Source organism: Salvelinus sp. IW2-2015, linkage group LG16, assembly GCF_002910315.2.
Source record: "Salvelinus sp. IW2-2015 linkage group LG16, ASM291031v2, whole genome shotgun sequence".
Lineage (NCBI taxonomy): Eukaryota > Metazoa > Chordata > Actinopteri > Salmoniformes > Salmonidae > Salvelinus > Salvelinus sp. IW2-2015.
The window spans coordinates 39,766,102-39,787,954 of record NC_036856.1 but is presented as its reverse complement, the minus strand read 5'-3'; the positions used below and the strand labels follow the sequence as shown (position 1 = coordinate 39,787,954).

Genomic DNA, 21,853 nt, shown 5'->3' with positions numbered 1-21,853 from the left:
TGGGCAATTGGTTTGACACTGAGTGCTGGTGACTCCTTAAGGCGGGCTTCCCAGCCAAAACAGTTTAGTAGAGTTCGTGCATGTATTATAATGACAGTTTGGGACGTTTTTGTTTGTGTTGGAATTCGGTGAGTTTTTTGTTGTTGGCTATTCTGCATGCAGAATTCTGCAAAAAAATATAATCAGTGTACAACGTAAAACACCAAGTAATGTATGCAGGCCAATACCCGCTAATTATCAAAATCCAGAAAAGAACTGTTAAATTCTACAACCACCTAAAAGGAAGCGATTCCCAAACCTTCCATAACAAAACCATCACCTACAAAGATATGAACCTGGAGRAGAGGCTCTGTTCACAAACACAAACAGACCCCACAGAGCCCCAGGACAGTAACACAATTAGACCCAASCAATTCATGAGAAAACAAAAAGATAATTCCTTGACACATTGGAAAGAATTAACAAAAAACAGAGCAAACTAGAATGCTATTTGGCCCTAAACAGAGAGTACAAAGTGGGCAGAATACCTGACCACTGTGACTGACCCAAACTTAACGAAAGCTTTGACTATGTACAGACTCAGCGAGCATAGCCTTGCTATTGAGAAATGCCACCGTAGGCAGACCTGACTCTCAAGAGAAGACAGGCTATGTGCACACTGCCACAAAATGAGATGGAAACTGAGCTGCACTTCCCAACCCCCTGCCAAATGTATGACCATATTAGAGACACATATTTCCCTCAGATTACACAGATACACAACGATTTTGAAAACAACCCCAATTTTGATAAACTCCCATATCTAMTGGGTGAAATACAACAGTGTGMCATCACAGCAGCAAGATGTGTGACCTGTTGCCACAAGAMAAGGGCAACCAGTGAAGAACAAACACTGTTGTAAATACAACCCATATTTATTTTTATTTATTTTCCCTTTTGTACTATTTGCACATATTATGACATTGGTAATGTCTTCATTATTTTTGAACTTTTGTGAGTTTAATCTTTTCTGTAAATGTTTATTGTTTATTTACATTTACATTACATTTAAGTCATTTAGCAGACGCTCTTATCCAGAGCGACTTACAAATTGGTGCATTCATATTTAACTTTTCTTTATTATTTAGTTAACTTGCTTTGGCCATGTTAACATATGTTTCCCATGCCAATAAAGCCCTTCATTTGAGATGAAACTGAATTGAGTCGAAACAGTAGGTCCTGGACAAGGTAGCACGTCATGTTAAACAGGTCAAGGTTCCATAGCTGCATGCAGAACAGACGAAATTAATTGGCAGTGGTTAGAAGAGACACTACCGAGTAGACTAGCGTCAAACCCACTTTTACCTCAGCATAAAGAATAGTTATTTTACAACCCAATATTGTGAACATACCAGTCAACATTGTATTTGATTAATATCGGTCTTAAACAAAATTTAACCATATTTTTCATAAATATTTGACATTGTTTTCATTAATTCYTTCTTGCATTTACTTATAAGCACAATAAAAAAGACATTGACTAAAATKTAATATATTTTGAATGAGTCATCGACATTGCAATGTTTTGAAATGCGGACTTTTAATCTGAAGGTTTTCTATTACCATACGAATCACGGCATCGTTTGTGCTGCTGGCAGAACCAAGCTGGAAGTAGGGTTGTACTTGTAGAAATGATTGCGTACATASGTCGCATACCAACATTTCACATTTCAAATGTTTTTWGTCGTATGTACGGGATACACATGGTATACACCGTCCAACTAAATGCTTACTTGCATGTTCCTTCTGCACAATGCAACAATAATAAAAGATAAGAATATGAAGATAAAGTAAATGGCTCAGTAGAAAAGAAATTGAAACATCCGCAGGTTGCATCATACTTTTCTCAGGGATTTTCTGCAAGTCTTCCTACTTTCATGGGCAGCCTTTGAGGTCAGATAAGTAGCGAACAATGTCTCTGATACAACCCATGCGCCAAATTTCAGTTTTCGATTAGTCTCCCCATAAATTCTGACTTCCTAAATTACCAAAGCTTAAAGTTGAGTTCCGCTACGAAGTGTGTACGTTTTTCGAGAGGCGGTGTTTAGCACCTCCTCCGGCTCATCGTATACCGTATACAGTGGAGCCATACTTCAGGCGGTGATGACATATTTCCTAGGATTTATGAGCTGATATTGTTCTCAAGGTAGGTGGACACATAACTGTCATTCCTCAGTGTTGCATGTTTGTTAGAATACAAACACGTAAAGCCTGTTCTGTATGTTGGTGTAGCCTTTTTAACTTTGGACACTGCGCTTTTCGAGATTGCTGTGCGCGGTGGTGTGTCGAGTCAGTGTATTAACGTGATGATGTTTCCGTAAGCGGCAAGTCAACGGCAGTACATTGCCTTATTAGACCACTATAGAATTCGATTATTATTCGATCAGAACCGGAAATATATTATTCTAATTTTCAAATGATTGTGTTAACTTCAACAAGAATAGACTAGCCTAAATCAACAAGTAAGACATTTTAGCTTTAAAACGTTTATTAACACTTTCACATGTTAAACTCTCATTTGAAAGACATTATGCAACTCATCATCAACTTATCAATTCCACTGAAGATATTTGGCAAATGTAGGTTATTAAGAATTATATGGATTGGTGCATAATTTGTTTTCATTGCTGTGTCATGCCATGTAAAATGTTATTATTTTCCCTTCGCTTTTGTTATTACATTCATTTGATGCAGTCAACGTGTCCAGCCATTGTCTATGAGCAGAGGATACCTTATTGTATAGTAATAACACAAGTGTTACAACATTGCAATTAAGCCTGTTGATTACAGGTATGCTTAAGTCCATGGCCTTGCGTTTAGGATCATCACAATTCAGTCATTGAATTGACTTTTGAATGAATAACCATTGTTGTAATTTCATTCTAATTTAATGATGAGACCAGATAGTTAAGTACATTGGCACAGCTTTCTTGTACCAAAAGAACCAAAAGTCCATTCAGTGGTCAGGCCAAGCTGTCTGTGTTCCTGTCCAATCCACTCAGTGGTCAGGCCAAGCTGTCTGTGTTCCTGTCCAATCCACCATGTCAGGCCAGACTGTCTGTGTTCCTGTCCAATCCACTCAGTGTCAGGCCAAGCTGTCTGTGTTCCTGTCCAATCCACTCAGTGGTCAGGCCAAGCTGTCTGTGTTCCTGTCCAATCCACCAGTGGTCAGGCCAAGCTGTCTGTGTTCCTGTCCAATCCACACAGTGGTCAGGCCAAGCTGTCTGTGTTCCTGTCCAATCCACTCAGTGGTCAGTCCAACTGGTCTGTGTTCCTGTCCAATCCATTCAGTGGTCAGGCCAAGCTGTCTGTGTTCCTGTCCAATCCACTCAGTGGTCAGGCCAGACTGTCTGTGGTTCCTGTCCAATCCACTCAGTGGTCAGGCCAAGCTGTCTGTGTTCCGTCCAATCCACTCAGTGGTCAGGCCAAGCTGTCTGTGTCCTGTCCAATCCACTCAGTGGTCAGGCCAAGCTGTCTGTGTTCCTGTCCAATCCACTCAGTGGTCAGGCCAAGCTGTCTGTGTTCCTGTCCAATCCACTCAGTGGTCAGGCCAAGCTGTCTGTGTTCCTGTCCAATCCACTCAGTTGCAGGCCAAGCTGTCTGTGTTCCTGTCCAATCCACTCAGTGGTCAGGCCAAGCTGTCTGTGTTCCTGTCCAATCCACTCAGTGGTCAGGCCAAAGCTGTCTGTGTCCTGTCCAATCCACTCAGTGTTCAGGCCAAGCGTCTGTGTCCTGTCCAATCCACTCAGCTCTTATTGCTTTGCGGATGGATCGTTCAGAAATGTGGAACACATGCAGGTCACCACGTCACAGCCCAAATAGGCTCATTCAGAACGTGACCATCCATTCAAACTACGTGACCAGCACTGCGAACACACAACCACACTACGTGCATGAACTCCTCACAGAAATGCTGCGCTTTGTTGAACAACTGAGAGGAGCCTCAGAGCCATACTGGCTTGTGGTCTACTGTAATACAAACACACACACACACCACACACCACACACCCACACACCACACACACACACCACACACACACACACACACACACACACACACACACACACACACACACACACACACACACACACACACACACACACACACACACCACACACAAAACACACACACACACAAATATTAGGCTGTGGTAGCATCTCTCACTTCGCTGAGTCACACAGGCCTCTATCTCTCTCACACGCACACGCACACGTACGCACGCACACACACACACACACACACACACACACACACACACACAACACACACACACACACACACACACACACACACACACACACACACACACACACACACACACACACACACACACACAGGCCTATCTCAGTCTGTGGCTTCAGTACATCCCCTCTCCATGTCCTACCACTCACTACAGTAGCTGATAACCAGTTATTTCAGTAGCTGATAACCAGTTATAACCAGTTATTTCAAGTTATTAGTATTTTACATCATCACTGTTTCAAACAGTTTCACTCACCAGCAATGTGTCATTGGACTTGGACAGTATACAACTGTCAAGCAAAGCTATTGTTTCACTAACTCTGCCACAAGTTACCATATGTCATATCTGTCTTTCCACACCATCCCTTACATTATGATGCTCTGTGTGTCCCCAGTCTGTAGATTCTACCCAGTGTTCCTGGAGGATCTTCTTAAGTTCAAGGACACATTTGGAGACTCTGGACAGAGACTCTCCTCCTACAGTAGCTGACACCAACTCTCCCACCAGCCAACCATGTCTTCCATAGACCCCTACCAGTACATTATTGTAAGTCCACACATGTCCGGTTACATTCAAATTGTTAGGTATTTACTATACTGCATGTTTTGCATACATTTACTTGGTATTTTGGTAGTGTAACAAACAGCTTCTTACAGCTTCACCTTAAGGCCAGAGAGTCATGTGCTCCAGTAAGAAAGAACCTACTACTCTAGATAAGACTATCTTTGGCCACATAGTGTTTCTGATAAAGCAGTATTACTTCAGTAGAAAACCTTATATTTGTTCGGTCTCAATCTATCAACATTAGATTAGTGGGCAGCTCTGTTCTCACTACAGTTCTCTTCTCACTCATTCCTGAGTGGTACAGCGGTCTAAGGCACTGCATCTCAGTGCTTGAGGCGTCACTACAGACACCCTGGTTCAAATCCAGACTGTATCACAACCGGCCGTGATTGGGAGTCCCATAGGGCGGCGCACAATTGGCCCAGCGTCGTCTGGGTTTGGCCGGTGTAGGCCGTCATTGTAAATAAGACTTTGTTCTCAATTGACTTGCCTGGTTAAAAAATAAAAAAACACTACAGCTCTCTTCTCACTACAGCTGTCTTCTCACTACAGCTGTCTTCTCACTACAGCTCTCTTCTCACTACAGCTCTCTTCTCACTACAGCTCTCTTCTCACTACAGCTCTCTTCTCACTACAGCTCTCTTCTTCCTTCACGTTCATCACGTCCTCTCACGTCATTTTTTTAGGCTTTGCAATTATATCTAGCTGTAGTTTGCGTCAATTGTCTGACATCTTCGCTAGATATAATCTCACTACACATGTTGTAGACAGATCTCATATGGTTCTCTAGGGTTATATAGAATGCCTAGTGTATGCATTCTTAAAGCTACATGAAGTAAAGGAAGGTGGTAGCACGGGAAGTGTGCAGCCAGGCCCCTTGAAGCTGGACTCTCGCTCTCACGAAAGACAACTTGATATGCAAGAATCTGCATCCTTGACAAGGGTATAGTCCCTTAGTGTCAATTCAACACTAGTCTCTCATGTTCAGTTCTATGATATATAACAAATTAGTCACGCAACCACCATCACTGTCAGTCAAACCCCATTTCAAAAGGCACCTCTTTCCGAAACATTCAAACATAAGGACCCGAGCCTCGCCGCATTCTTATCTCATCACACACTGGTAGCAGAGGTTTCAGTATGATGTCTCCTCCCGACGTTAACATTGTGTTTGCACATCTGATTGGGAAGTATAATCTTCAAATCAGGTCGAGTGTTAGGGTGTGTCAAACAATCTCTCGCGAGTAGTTTGTAGCGGTATGATGTATGGCGTTACAACTAGCACGCACAGTCAGACATGCCAAGTGAATGGCATTTGTTGAAAGACTGGTCTATGCAATTAGACTTTTACTCATATATTTTCTTCATGATACCACCGGGTGATGACTAGATCACTTAGTGAGTGTAGAGTATTTAGCATAATGGATTATCTCCACTCTCTCGCCAATCTTGTCTCTAGGGTCCATCTGTGGGCAGTGGCCTTTTCAGGGCGCTTGACATGATCTTGTCTCTCGCGCATATGCATCTCCACACGATGAGCTCTCTTGGGGGCATGGCCAGTGTATGTCAGAGTTCATAGAACTGTCGTCTCACCTCGCACACATTAGTCACACCATGTCGCTCAGTGTCTCCATTTGGGGCAATGGCCCTATTCAAAGGTTCTGACTTCTCTCTCCACCAAAGAGAAATAGATAATGTCACTTGGGTCGGCGATCTCTTGGGGCATCGGGCCAGTATATTTAACAATGCGAGGTCGAGGCGTTGGACCACTCTATGTCAGCTTTCTCACAATAGCACAATCAGGAACCAGAGGGATCTCATCGCAGGGCATTTGGCCTTTCCAGGTATGGTGATCATCCTCGTCTCCACGCTCACGGAGTCTCTTGGTGGCATTAGGGACAGACTCTGATTGCACGGTCCATAGACTTTGTCTCTCTCCACCCCAGGGTCTCCTTGGGGGTATTGGCCTTTCAGGTCATGACTTTCTCGTTCCATCGCTGTGTTTTCACGGGTATAGTGGGGCATAGTTGATTTGTCAGGTTGCAGACAGTTGTTGGCATTTTCTTCTCTCTCCACTTGGCCGACGCGCTGGATATTGATGGATGGAGGTTAGTGGCCAATTTCAATGGTTCAGTGTTCCATCCCTCGTATATCCTTCCTCCACCTTGTCCCAGGTCTCTTGGTGCCTGCACTACGGGGCCTTTCAGGTCATGACTTCTCTCTCCACCCAGGGTCTCTTGGGGCATTGGCCTTTCAGGTCATGAACTTCTCTCTCCACCCCAGGGTCTCTTGGGGCATGGCTTTCAGTATGACTTTGATGTCTCAATCCAACTCTGCAGGTTCTGCGAGAGGATTCTTGGGAGGGCATTGGCCTTGTCACGTCATAAGACTTCTGCATCTTCCGATCGCACAGGGTCTCTTAGGGAGATGGCCTCAGTGTATAGTACTTCTCCTTGTGCACAATACCACCTCGTGGTCTCTCATATTTGGGGACTGGGTTCGCGTGTTCGAGTGTTCATCTGCTTGTCTCGATCACTGGCACCCAGCAAGTCGTCGTAATCTTTTCTCACTCCTCGCCTCACTCGCTTTGATAGCATTGAACTATAAAATGTATTATGATATTCGTAGTGTCTGTGAGATGTTAATGTATGTTCTGTAACTTAAGTTTATTCCTTGTATAATGTATCCTTCATTTGACAAAGTAATTAAATAGACTATATAGAATTCCATTCTCAGACATTTCTTGATTGCCTATTACTGTAACTCAACTAAATTAAATCAAATTTAATTTGTCACATGCGCCGAATAGAACAGGTGTAGACCTTACTGTGAAATGCTTACTTACAAGCCCTTAACCAACAATGCAGTTTTAAGATAAACAAGAGTCAAGAAAATATTTACTAAATAAACTAAAGTTAAAAAAAKTGACACAATATAATAACAATAACGAGGCTATATACAGGGGGTACCAGTACAGAGTCAATGTGTGGGGTACAACATGTTAGCCGAGGTAATTGAGGTAATATGTACATGGGGGTCAGCGAGTAGCAGCAGCGTTAAAAAATGCAAATAGTCCGGGTAGCCATTTGATTAATTGTTCAGTAGTCTTATGGCTAGAAGCAGTTAAGGAGCCTTTTGGACCTAGGCTTGCCGTACCGTAGCAGAGAGAACAGTCTATGACTGGGGTGGCTGGAGTGTTTGRCMATTTTTTGGGACCTTTCTCTGAGACCGCCTAGTATAGAGGTCCTGGATGGCAGTGATGTACTGGGCTGCACGCACTACCCTCTGTAGCACCTTATGGTCGGATGCCGAGCAGTTGCCGTACCAGGCAGCATACTACTCGCCAATGTCCAGTCTCTTGACAACAAGGTAGATGAAATCCGAGCAAGGGTAGCATTCCAGAGAGACATAAGAGACTGTAACATTCTTTGCTTCACGGAAACATGGCTCACTCGAGACACGCTATCGGAGTCGGTACAGCCASCTGGTTTSTTCACGCATYGCGCCGACAKAAACARKCATCTTTCTGGTAAGAARARGGGCGGGGGGGTATGCCTTATGATTAACGAGACGTGGTGTGATCATAACAWCATACAGGAACTCAAGTMCTTCTGTTCACCTGACTTAGAATTCCTCACAATCAAATGTCGACAGCATTATCTAACAAGAGAATTCTCTTCGATTATAATCACAGCCGCATATATTCCCCCCCAAGCAGACACATAGATGGCCCTGAACGAACTTCATTTGACTCTATGTAAACTGGAAACCACATATCCTGAGACTGCATTCATTGAAGCTGGGGATTTTAACAAGGCTAATCTGAAAACAAGACTCCCTAAATTCTATCAGCATATCGATTGTGCAACCAGGGCTGGTAAAACCCTGGATCATTGTTATACTAACTTCCGCGACGCATATAAGGCCCTCCCCCGCCCTCCCTTCGGAAAAGCTGACCACGACTCCATTTTGTTGCTTCCAACCTATAGACAGAAACTAAAACAGGAAGCTCCCGCGCTCAGGTCTGTTCAACGCTGGTCCGACCAATCTGATTCCACGCTTCAAGATTGCTTCGATCACGTGGACTGGGATATGTTCCGCATTGCGTCAAACAACAACATTGAYGAATACRCTGATTCGGTGAGCGRGTTTATTAGCAAGTACATCGGCGATGTCGTACCCACAGCAACTATTAAAACATTCCCAAACCAGAAACCGTGGATTGATGGCAGCATTCGCGCGAAACTGAAAGCGCGAACCACTGCTTTTAATCAGGGCAAGGTGACCGGAAACGTGACCGAGGCAATCAAACAAGCTAAGCGTCTGTATAGAGACAAAGTAGAGTCGCAATTCAACTGCTCAGACACAAGAGGTATGTGGCAGGGTCTACAGTCAATCATGGATTACAAAAAGAAAACCAGCCCCGTCGCGTACCAGGATGTCAGACTAAACAACTTCTTTGCCCGCTTTGAGGACAATACAGTGCCACTGACACGGCCCGCTACCAAAACCTGCCAACTCTCCTTCACTGCAGCCGACGTGAGTAAAACATTTAAACGTGTTAACCCTCGCAAGGCTGCAGGCCCAGACGGCATCCCAAGCCGCGTCCTCAGAGCATGCGCAGACCAGCTGGCTGGTGTGTTTACGGACATATTCAACCAATCCTTATCCCAGTCTGCAGTCCCCACATGCTTCAAGAGGGCCACCATTGTTCCTGTTCCTAAGATAGCTACGGTAACTGAGCTAAACGACTACCGCCCCGTAGCACTCACTTCTGTCATCATGAAGTGCTTTGAGAGACTAGTCAAGGACCATATCACCTCCACCCTACCTGACACCCTAGACCCACTCCAATTTGCTTACCGCCCCAATAGGTCCACAGACGATGCAATCGCAACCACACTGCACACTGCCCTAACCCATATGGACAAGAGGAATACCTATGTGAGAATGCTGTTCATCGACTACAGCTCAGCATTTAACACCATAGTACCCTCCAAACACGTCATCAAGCTCGAGACCCTGGGTCTCGACCCCTCCCTGTGCAACTGGGTACTGGACTTCCTGACGGGCCGCCCCCAGGTGGTGAGGGTAGGTAACAACATCTCCCCTCCGCTGATCCTCAACCCTGGGGCCCCACAAGGGTGAGTTCTGAGCCCTCTCCTGTACTCCCTGTTCACCTACGACTGCGTGGCCATGCACGCCTCCAACTCAATCATCAAGTTTGCGGATGACACTACAGTGGTAGGCTTGATTACCAACAATGACGAGACGGCCTACAGGGAGGAGGTGAGGGCCCTCGGAGTGTGGTGTCAGGAAAATAACCTCACACTCAACGTCAACAAAACAAAGGAGATGATYGTGGACTTCAGGAAACAGCAGAGGGAGCACCCCCCTATCCACATCGACGGGACAGTAGTGGAGAGGGTAGTAAGTTTTAAGTTCCTCGGCGTACACATCACGGTCAAACTGAATTGGTCCACCCACACAGACAGTGTGGTGAAGAAGGCGCAGCAGCGCCTCTTCAACCTCAGGAGGCTGAAGAAATTCAGCTTGTCACCAAAAGCACTCACAAACTTTTACAGATGCACGATTGAGAGCATCCTGTCGGGCTCTATCACCGCCTGGTACGGCAACTGCTCCGCCCACAACCGTAAGGCTCTCCAGAGGGTAGTGAGGTCTGCACAACGCATCACCGGGGGCAAACTACCTGCCCTCCAGGACACCTACACCACCCGATTTCAAGGACAACAACCACCCGAGCCACTGCCTGTTCACCCCGCTATCATCCAGAAGGCGAGTTCAGTACAGGTGCATCAAAGCAGGGACCGAGAGACTGAAAAACAGCTTCTATCTCAAGGCCAATCTCCTAAGCCATCAGACTGTTAAAACAGCCACCACTAACATTGAGTGGCTGCTGCCAACATACTGACTCAACTCCAGCCACTTAACAATGGAAAAAGTTATGAAACATGTATCACTAGCCCTACTAAACAATGCCACTTCATATAAGTTTAACATACCCTACATTACTCATCTCATATGTATATACTTATACTCTATACCATCTACTGCATCTTGCCATCTTTATGTATAACATGTATCACTAGCCACTTTTAACAAGCCACTTTATATGTTACATACCCTACACAACTCATCTCATATGTATATATGTACTCGATACCATCTACGCATTTTCCTATGCCGTTCTGTACCCATCACTCATCTCATATATTGTTATGTACAATTCTTCATTCCTTTACACTTGTGTATAAGTAGTTGTAGTGAAATGCATAGGTTAGATTACTGTTGGTTATTACTGCATTGTCGAACTAGAAAGCACAAGCATTCGCTACACTCACATTAACATCTGCTAACCATGTGTATGTGACAAATACAATTTGATTTGATTTGATTTGCAACCTGTCAGGATGCTCTCGATGGTGCAGCTGTAGAACTTTGGAGGATCTGGGACCCATGCCAAATCTTTTCTGTCTCCTGAGGGAATAGTCTCTGCATATTTAATTATCTTTAAGGAGTCAGGAAACATTTTAATAGGCTAATTGCATAGTCTTATTCTTATCACGGGTCGCATGTGAGGTAAATATAATATATCACATATCAAATATTACCCCACTACAAATGTGCCCTGTTGTCTTGACATGGAGATATTCCACTGTAGCCCCATTGGCTCTCAGTTCCTATTGAAAGTCTACTGCTGCGAAGCCTCACTCATCACTGTTATGCTGTATGGAGACTAGCAGATCTGCAGATTCACTACCAGGGAATGTGATTAGACAAAATGACATCATTATACCTTCTGTTTACAAATGACCTAAAACAACAAGAAAGCAACAAAACTACAGTTGTCTGCCCCATAGTAGGAGTACGGGATCTGATCGTCTTTCACAGTACCTGTACACAGCATAGCACACCCGACTACCTCATCCCCATATTATTACTTACCCTCTTGCTCTTTTGCACCCCAGTATCTCTACTTGCACATCATCAGCTGCACATATATCACCCCAGTATTAATGCTAAATTGTAATTATATTCGCCGCTAGGGCCTATTTATTGCCTTACCTCCCTACTCTTCTACATTTGCACACACTGTACATAGATTTTTCTATTGTGTTAATGACTGTACGTTTGTTTATGTGTAGCTCTGTGTTGTTTTTGTCGCACTGCTATGCTTTATCTTAGCCAGGTCGCAGCTGTAAATGACAACTTGTTCTTAACTGGCCTACCTGGTTAAATAAAGGTGAAATAAAGGTGAAATAAAAACAGTAAGAGAAGGATAGGAATCACGAGACACAGGTTGTCATCTTCAGCCCAGGTTTGGACACAAATCACCGTTGAAATTGTACACACTGTACCTAAGAAGTTCTATGTTGGAGTTGAAGTGCGATAGATTTGTGTTTGTGTGAGGAGTGTGTCCTGGCTCACAGACTGTCTGTTATGTGTTGTTTTTCTGTGCAGGTGGAGCAGCAGTTCTCTCACAAGTTCAGAGTGACGGTGGTGCGAGCTGAGAATGTCACCAAGGGAGCACTGGGTGACCTGTGTGAGTCTGACAACACCTGTTATTCTACCTGCTCATAGTTCACACGTTAACGATCACAAATTCTCCAACATAAAAACACCGCAGGGAGTTGTCATTTCTGTAAAAACTAAGAATTAATGTTGTGTCGTGAAATGTAATTCCGCCAAGTAATAGCGATATTATTAAAGTCATAACACTATAGTGTCATCTATTTGTTGATATGTATGTTTCTATCACTCAATGTACATTGATATGTTTGCTTGTATGTAAATCAAATCAATCAAATGGAATGTTATTTGTCACATGCTTGGTAAACAACAGGTGTAAACTATCACTGAAATGCGTACTTATGGGCTCTTCCCAACAATGCAGAGAAAAATACCTATACAAGGAATAAATACGTAATGAGTAATGATAACTTGCCTATAGACCGTTGCTCACGAGTGGCACAGCGGTCTGAGGCACTGCATCTCAGTGCAAGAGGTGTCACTACAGTCCCTGGTTGAAATCCAGGCTGTATCACATCCGACCGTGATTGGGAGTCCCATAGGGCGGCGCACAATTGTCCTCAGCGTCGTCTGGGTTTGGCCGGTGTAGGCCGTCATTGTAAATAAGTGTGTGTTCTGAACTGACTTGCCAAGTTAAATAAAGGTTAAATAAATAAAAATATATACATGGGGTACCAGTACTGAGTTGATGTGCAGGGGTACGAGGTAATTGAGGTAGATATGTAAATATAGGTAGAGATAAAGTGACTAGGCAACAGGACAGTAGCAGCAGTGTATGTGAGTCAAAAGAGTTAGTGCAAAACGGGTCAATGCAGATAGTCCGGGTAACTATTAGTAAACTATTTAACTAATTGTTTAGCAGTCTTAGATGTTGGTCAKGGTCCTGTTGGCTCCAGACTTGGTACATTGGTACCGCTTAGCGTGTGGTAGTGGAGAGAACAGTCTATGACTTGGGTGGCTGTAGTCTTTGACAATTTTTAGGCCCTTCCTCTGACACCGCCTGGTATAGAGGTCCTGGATAGCAGGGAGCTCGGCCCCAGTGCTGTACTGGGCCRTATGCACTACCCTCTGTAGCGCCTTGCGGTCAGATGCCAAGCAGTTGCCATACCAAGGGGTGATGCAGCCAGTCAAGATGCTCTCAAGGGTGCAGCTGTAGAACTTTTTGTGGATCTGAGGGTCCATGCCAAATCTTTTCTGGTCCTGAGGAGGAAGAAGCATTGTCGTGCCCTCTTCATGACTGTGTTTGTGTGTGTGGACCATGACAATTCCTTAGTGATGTGGACACTGAAGAACTTGAAGCTCTCGATCTGTCCACTACAGCCCTGTCTATTGTGAGGTTCTGAGTTATACACTATAGCCCTTACCATATCATATGTGATGGAATATTATTTGCTGTTGGCTTGTGTGGATGTATGTGTTATGCAACATAGCTGACTTGAGACATTGTTAACAGTTTCAGGGCCATGKGCCTTTCTCATGATGGAAAAATACAGAATAACATGAAGACAGGAACTGTGCAATACTATGTGGATATGGGCGTGCTCGGCCCTCCGTTTCCTGTAGTCCATTTCTCATGTACTGTATGTAACACATACATTTGTKTGTTTGTGTCTGCAGTGGACACTCCTGACCCCTATGTGGAGCTGTTCATCCCAACTTCCCCCGAGAGCAGGAAACGAACGCGCCACATAGACAACGACATCAACCCTGAATGGAACGAAACCTTTGACTTCATACTAGACCCAAACCAGGAGAACTTTCTGGAGGTGAACAAAAAGTCTAGTAAAATCAAAACAGTCAAATGTAACTCATTTTATGTCAGGCCCAGTCCACTACAGTACAATGGTTACCTGAAGCTTGTTTGTTGGTGCTTTACTACTCAATCAGATAACGTTAATGGATGCCAATTACGTGATGGATGAGAAACTTGGGACTGCGTCGTACAACATCTCCAAAATGTTGAAAACTGGTCAGACGGAGACGGTGCCTTTTCTTATCGGCAAAGTAAGCTCTCTATATTTTCTGTCTGTAGTAACTACATTAACCTACAGCGGAAAGTGTGTCTGAAATACATTCGCTCTCACCAGACTGTAGTTGTCTGTTGAGTGATGACTTATCTATAAGAGTTTTTCCTCTCTTCTCATCTTTTTTTTCTTCCTGAATATCCCTCTCTTTTCTTTGTTTCCCTCTATCTATTCACCCCCCCCCTCTTCCTTACTGTAGCCTACCCACCTGCATCTCTCCCCCTTCTCTCCTCTCATCACCCTCCTCCTCTCATCCCTCCTCCCTCTGCTTGTGAATGTTGTATTCTATCCCATTGTGTTTTGCAGTTGACATATTAATCAATGTTTTCTCTTCTACAATAACCACAGCGTCTTTGTGTTGTTTTTACAGGCAACCAATGTGTACTTAGAGATGGCCCTGGAGGTCTGGTAGGTACACTTTCATTATTTCTCCTCTCCTCTCATCCCCTCTCCTCTCATCTCCTTTCCTCTCCTCGTGTCTGTCTGTCAGGAAGCCTGTCTTGTTTACAGATGCTATCTTAAACACTGTGGCTTCTCTGGTTCACCTGAAGGCCTCTCTCTCAAATTAAAATTGCTTTATTGGCATCTCTCTCTCCATGTAAAAAAATAAGCACACAGCCAGATAATAACCCTTAAAACTGTAGCACTGGGTGGAACAATACTTTAGACTCAGGTTAAACAAACACAGGAATTCACGTCAATCTATTTAACCCACACAAGAGTGATAAGTACATTTCTTTCTACTTTTAAAGACTGTAACTGTTTTCAGTAAACACATGGCTTAGATTTACTGTACTGCATCACAAAGGGCTGTTGCTTCAGATGAAGGGAAGGATATGTTTGGCATGTTTTGGAGGTAGGACGTCAGAGGTCTTGGGTGTGTTTGTCTCAGTAGGTCTGTCTCAGACCAGACCATCTTGGAGCGAGGCTTTTATTCAAAGTGACTTACAGTCATGCGTACATAGTAACCTACAGTACATAAAATCAATCACCATTGCTGACCAAGAGGTCTACTACATGTCTGTTTCCATATGGGAAAATATTTGATGTTTTAAAGCTGTTGTTGATATGTAATTACACAACTGAATGTGTATTTATTATGGATGCTACCAAAGCAGCAGCTACTCAACCTGGGGTCCAGCAAAATTAAGGCAGTTTATACAATTCTAAAAACATTACAACACATTCACAGATTTCACAACACACTGTGTGCCCTCAGGCCCCTACTCCACCACTACCACATATCTACAGTACTAAATCCATGTTAATGTATAGTGTGTATGTTATCGTGTGTGTGTGTGTGTGTGTGTGTATGCATGTGTCTGTGCCAATGTTTGTGTTGCTTCTCAGTCCCCGCTGTTCCATAAGGTGTTTTTTTATCTGTTTTTTAAATCAAATGTTACTGCTTGCGTCAGTTACTTGGTGTGGAATAGAGTTCCATGTAGTCATGGCTCTATGTAGTGCTGTGTGCCTCCCATAGTCTGTTCTGGACTTGGGGACTGTGAAGAGACCTCTTGTGGCATGTATTGTGGGGTATGCATGGGTGTCCTAGCTGTGTGCCAGTAGTTTAGACAGACAGCTCGGTGCATTCAACATGTCAATACCACTCATAAATAAAAAGTAGTGATAAGGTCAATCTCTCTTCCACTTTCAGCCAGGAGAGATTGACATGCATATTATTAATATTAGCTCTCTGTGTACATCCAAGGGCCAGCCGTGCTGTCCTGTTCTGAACCAATTGCAATTTTCCTTAGTCCTTTTTTGTGGCACCTGACCACATGACTGAAYGGTAGTCAGGGTGCGACAAAACTAGGGCCTGTAGGACCTGTCTTGTTGATAGTGTTGTTAAGAAGGCGGAGCATCGCTTTATTATAGACAAACTTCTCGCCATCTTAGCTACTACTGCATCAATAGTTTTGACCATGACAGTTTACAATCTAGGGTTACTTCAAGCAGTTTAGTCATTTCAACTTGCTCAATTTCCACATTATTTATTACAAGATTTAGTTGAGGTTTAGGGTTTAGTGAGTGTTTTGATCCAAATACAATGCTTTTAGTTTTAGAAACATTTAGGGCTAACTTATTCCTTGCCACCCACTCTGAAACTAAGTGCAGCTCTTTGTTGAGTGTTGCAGTCATTTCAGTCGCTGTAGTAGCTGACGTGTATAGTGTTGAGTCATTCGCAAACATAGACACTCTGGCTTTATTCAAAGTCAGTGGCATGTCGTTAGTAAAAATTGAATAAAGCAAGGGGCCTAAACAGCTACCCTGGGGAATTCCTCATTTTATCTGGATTATATTTGAGAGGCTTCCATTAAAGAACACCCTCTGTGATCTGTTAGACAAGTAACTCTTTATCCAAATTATAGCAGGGGGTGTAAAGCCATAACACATACATTTTTCCAGCAGCAGACTATGATCGATAATGTAAAAAGCTGCACTGAAGTCTAACAAGACAGTCCCCACAATCATTGTATCATCAATTTCTCTCAACCAATCATCAGTCATTTGTGCAAGTGCTGTGCTTGTTGAGTGACCTTCCCCATAAGCATGCTGAAATTCTGTTGTCAATTTGTTTACTGTGAAATAGTGTTGTATCTGGTCAAACACAAWTTTTTTCCAGAAGTTTACTAAGGGTTGGTAACAGGCTGATTGGTCGGCTATTTGAGCCAGTAAAGGGGGCTTTACTATTCTTGGTTAGAGGAATGACTTTAGCTTCCCTCCAGGCCTGAGGGCACACACTTTCTAGTAGGCTTAAATTGAAGATGTGGCAAATAGGAGTGGCAATATCGTCTGCTTTTATTCTCAGTAATTTTCCATCCAGAATGACAGACCCCGGTGGCTTGTCATTGTTGATAGACAACAATAATTTGTTCACCTCTTCCACACTGACTTTACGGAATTCAAAAGTACAATTCTTGTCTTTCATAATTTGGTCAGATATATTTGGATGTGTAGTGTCAGCGTGTGTTGCTGGCATGTCATCCCTAAGTTTGCTTATCTCGTCAATTAAAAAGTAATTGAAGTAGTTGGCAATATCAGTGGGCTTTGTGATGAATGAGCCATCTGATTCAATGAATGAAGGAGCCGAGTTGTCTTTTTTCCCCAAAATTTCATATAAGGTGCCCCAAAACGTTTTACTATCATTCTTTATATAATTTATCTTTGTTTCATAGTGTAGTTTATTTTTATTTAGTTTAGTTACATGATATCTTAATTTGCAGTACATTTGCCAATCAGTTGGCCTCCCATACCTCATGCTTCATCCCTCTCAACCATACATTTTTTCAATTCCTCATCAATCCAAGGGGATTTAACAGTTTTTACAGTCATTGTCTTATGGGTGCATGCATGGGTGCATGCTTATTAGTAACTGGAATAAGTTGTTTCATAAATGTGTCAAGTACAGCGTCTGGTTGCTCCTCATTACACACCACAGACCAGCAAATATTCTTTACATCATCAACATATGAATCACTACAAAACGTATTATATGACCTCTTATACACTACATTAGGCCCAGCGTTTGGAACTTTGGTTTTCCTAGATATGGCTATTACATTGTGATCACTGCATCCTATGGATTTGGATACTGCTTTAAAGCAAATATCTGCAGCATTAGTAAAGATGTGATCAATACATGTTGATAATTTAATTCCTGTGCTGTTTGTAACTACCCTGGTACGTTGACTGACAACCTGATCCAGGTTGAAGGCACTGGTTACAGTTTGAMGTTTTTTCCTGAGTGTGCAGCTTGATGATAGCCAGTCAATATTTAAATCACCCAGAAAATATACTTTTCTGTTGATATCACATACATTATCAAGGCATTTCACACATATTATCCAGATACTGACTGTTAGCATGTCACGTTCCTGACCTGTTTTCTGTTGTTTTTGTATGTGTTAGTCGGTCAGGGCGTGAGTGTGGGTGGGCATTCTATGTTATGTGTTTCTATGTTGGTTAATGGGTGACCTGATATGGTTCTCAATTAGAGGCAGGTGGTTTTCATCTCCTCTGATTGAGAACCATATGACTGAAGTACAGTACCTTATGATAAGCTGTAGACCACACTATCTACCAAGAGAGTTCTCATCTATATTATTCCTAGCCGTCTATTTACCACCACAAACTGATACTGCCACTAAGACCGCACTCAACAAGCTGTATATGGCCATAAGCAAACAAGAAAATGCTCATCCAGAAGCGGCGCTCCAAGTGGCCAGGGACTTTAATGCAGGCAAACTTAAATCCGTTTTACCTCATTTCTACCAGCAGGAAACATCTGCATCGAGCTAAAGGCTAGAGCTGCCTCTTTCAATGAGCAGGACACTAGTCTGGACGCTTACAAGATATCCCGCTATGCCCTCAGACAAACCATTAAACAGGCAAAGCGTCAATACAGGATTAAGATTGAATACTACTACACCGGCTCTGACGCTCGTCGGATGTGGCAGGGCTTGAAAACTATTACCGACTACAAAGGGAAACCCAGCCGCGAGCTGCCCAGTGATGCGAGCCTAACAGACGAGCTAAATGCCTTTTATGCTCACTTCGAGGCAAGCAGCACTGAAGCATGCATGAGAGCACCAGCTGTCCCGAACAACTATGTGATAACGCTCTCGGTAGCCGATGTGAGCAAGACCTTTAAACAGGTCAACATTCACAAAGCCGCGGGGTCAGACGTATTACCAGGACGTGTAGTCAAAGCATGCGCAGACCAACTGACAAGTGTCTTCACTGACACTTTCAACCACTCCCTGACCAAGTCTGTAATACCTACATGTTTCAAGCAGACCACCATAGTCCCTGTGCTCAAAGGAAGCGAAGGTAACCTGCCTAAATGATTAGCCATGAAGTGCTTTGAAAGGCTGGTCATGGCTCACATCAACAGCATCATCCCGGATATCCTAGACCCACTCCAATTCACAACAGATCCACAGATGATGCAATCTCAATCTCACTCCACACTGCCCTTTCCCACCTGGACAAAAGGAACACCTATGTGAGAATACTGTGCATTGACTACAGCTCAGCGTTCAACACCATAGTGCCCACAAAGCTCATCACTAAGCTAATGACCCTGGCATTAAATACCTCCCTCTGCAACTGGATCCTGTTCTTCATGACGGGCCGCACCCAGGTGGTAAGGGTAGGCAACAACACGTCTGCCACGCTGATCCCCTCCTGTACTCCCTGTTCACCCACGACCGCATGGCCAAACACGTCACAAACACTATCATTAAGTTTGCTGAAGACACAACAGTGATAGGCCTGGTCACCGACAATGATGAGACATCCTATAGGGAGGGGGTCAGCGAGTACCAGGACAACAACTTCTCCCCCAATGTGAGCAAGACAAAGGAGCTCATCATGGACTACAGTAAAAGGTGGGCCGAACAGGCCCCCATTAACATCGACGGGGCTCTAGTGTAGAAACACTTGGGTGAACTTTTGGATACCGTATATAGTAAAATACGGTTTACCGCTCAGCCCTATGCAGCTGTAGAACTTTTTGAGAATATCACCAACAAACTAACATGTTCCAAACATACCAAGACAGTCGTGAAGAGGGCATGACAACACCTTTTCCCCCCCAGGAGACTGAAAAGATTTGACATGGGTCCCCAGATTCTCAAAAAGTTCTACAGCTGCATAGGGCTGGGCGGTAAACCGTATTTTACTATATACCGGTATCCAAAAGTTCACCCAAGTGTTTTGATCTAAATCGCAATTGCAACATTTGGTTAAAATGTTTAGTATTTTTGCCCATATCGTGGCAGTGTGGAAATGATCTCAAATGAGTGCAGGAAATGCAGAATTTATACCCCCCCTCCATTTGTTTTTACACTGCTGCTACTCGCTGTTTATTATCTATGCATAGTCACTTTACCCCTACCTACATGTACAAAATGACCTCGTTATTGTTATTTTACTTTAGTTTATTTGGTAAATACTTTCTTAACTCTTTCTTGAACTGCATTGTGGGTTAAGGGCTTGTAAGTAAGAATTTCATGGTAAGGTCTACACCTGTTGTTTTTGGCGCATGTGACAAATAAAGTTTGATTTGATTTGACAGTCAACTTTCTCACTCCTCCCACAACTTCCGGACTTTATAGCATTCCGAGAAAGCATTGATTATTGAGTCATTGTTAGAGTTACACTTCAGACAATACGCTGCCGTTGTGCTGTAGGATTTGTGAATTGTATCTCTTGTATAATACATTCTATACATTAGTTTATGCTGGATTACGTGTACATTTTCATTAACTGTCATTTCATTAGTTATGCGCCAACTTTCCCTCCATCTTGTGCCAACATCAGTTATTTTTAAGTCTTGGTTCGAATAGTTTATGTTTTTTCTAAGAGATTGTCAGTTGGCTATGTTCTCTTCCCAATCATATGAATGTCATTTTCTGACTCAAAATAAGATTCCCTCAAGGTTGCTCTGATGTCCAAAAGATTTCAAATTTACATTTTGTGATATGTAACTTTAAGTTGCATGTATTTGAAACAACCGTTTCTATGTTTGTCAGTCAAAAAGTACTTTTTAATTCTGTCATGTAAATAAATRTATTTCCTGTTACCAAGTAATTTACGTTTTCTATGCATTTAGTTTTCCATGTGGACCAATTTATTAGTGAATTCTGAAAAGCTATCCAAGTATTTTTCCATAAGGTTGTGTTTTTAGGAAGTAATATTGGTTCTTGTAGAATATGTTTCATTTTCATCCATATTTGTATAGTGTTCTTAACTATAGAGTTGTTAATCCTCTTAGCTTTATCCTTTGAAAATAGATACATCAAAATATTCTGGGGATGAGCATGCACATCTTCAATACGTTCCCATTCTTCCTCTCTAGTGCATTTAACTATATGTCGCTAGTAAAAGCCCTGGGTAGCAAGTTGATACAATTCCAAGTCTGGAAGGTTAAAACCACCCTCAGACTTAGGAAGATGTAAAACTTGCCTTTTTATTCTATTAATTTTTTTTGCCCGTATAAATTACCGCTTTTGTATCTCTCTCGGGAGATTTAGAAAATGATAACTCATTTAGGATGTATTCATTTTTGTGAGAGCTGTGAGATATTTACCAGGTTTATTTGCCATTAAGTAGTGTGCTTTATTTGAGTTTAACCTGTATTTGTTGGCTCTCTTCAGAAGTTAAATATCGTATTCCTGCTGAAGTTCAGACATTTTATTTTCTTCTTTACCTTTTTCTAAGATAGTGATTTGTTTTCTTTAATTTCAATTTCTAAATCAACTTCTAAAAAATTWAACTTTTGCCGAGTATGAGATTATCATTCCCCTAATGTACGCCTTAAAGGCATCCCAAATTATATCAGAGGTCAGCTTTTCTCTGTCCTCTATGTCAACATTTGTAATGGTAAAGGTTTTTATTTTTTTCAATTACGTATTATAACATTTCAGA

The 21,853-nt window shown here is 42.8% G+C and overlaps 1 protein-coding gene across 1 annotated transcript in view; it reads left to right on the top strand.

Annotated features, from left to right (window-relative positions):
- Positions 1 to 1,661: 1,661 nt before the first annotated feature.
- Positions 1,662 to 21,853, top strand: part of pla2g4ab (phospholipase A2, group IVAb (cytosolic, calcium-dependent)) — a 52,531-nt gene continuing 32,339 nt past the window's right edge. Inside the window, 6 exon segments of the mRNA XM_024003691.2 lie at positions 1,662 to 2,185; positions 4,678 to 4,829; positions 12,330 to 12,411; positions 14,016 to 14,164; positions 14,286 to 14,402; positions 14,793 to 14,830. Of these exon segments, the coding sequence (XP_023859459.1) occupies positions 4,797 to 4,829; positions 12,330 to 12,411; positions 14,016 to 14,164; positions 14,286 to 14,402; positions 14,793 to 14,830 (419 nt within the window). The 5' untranslated portion in view covers positions 1,662 to 2,185; positions 4,678 to 4,796.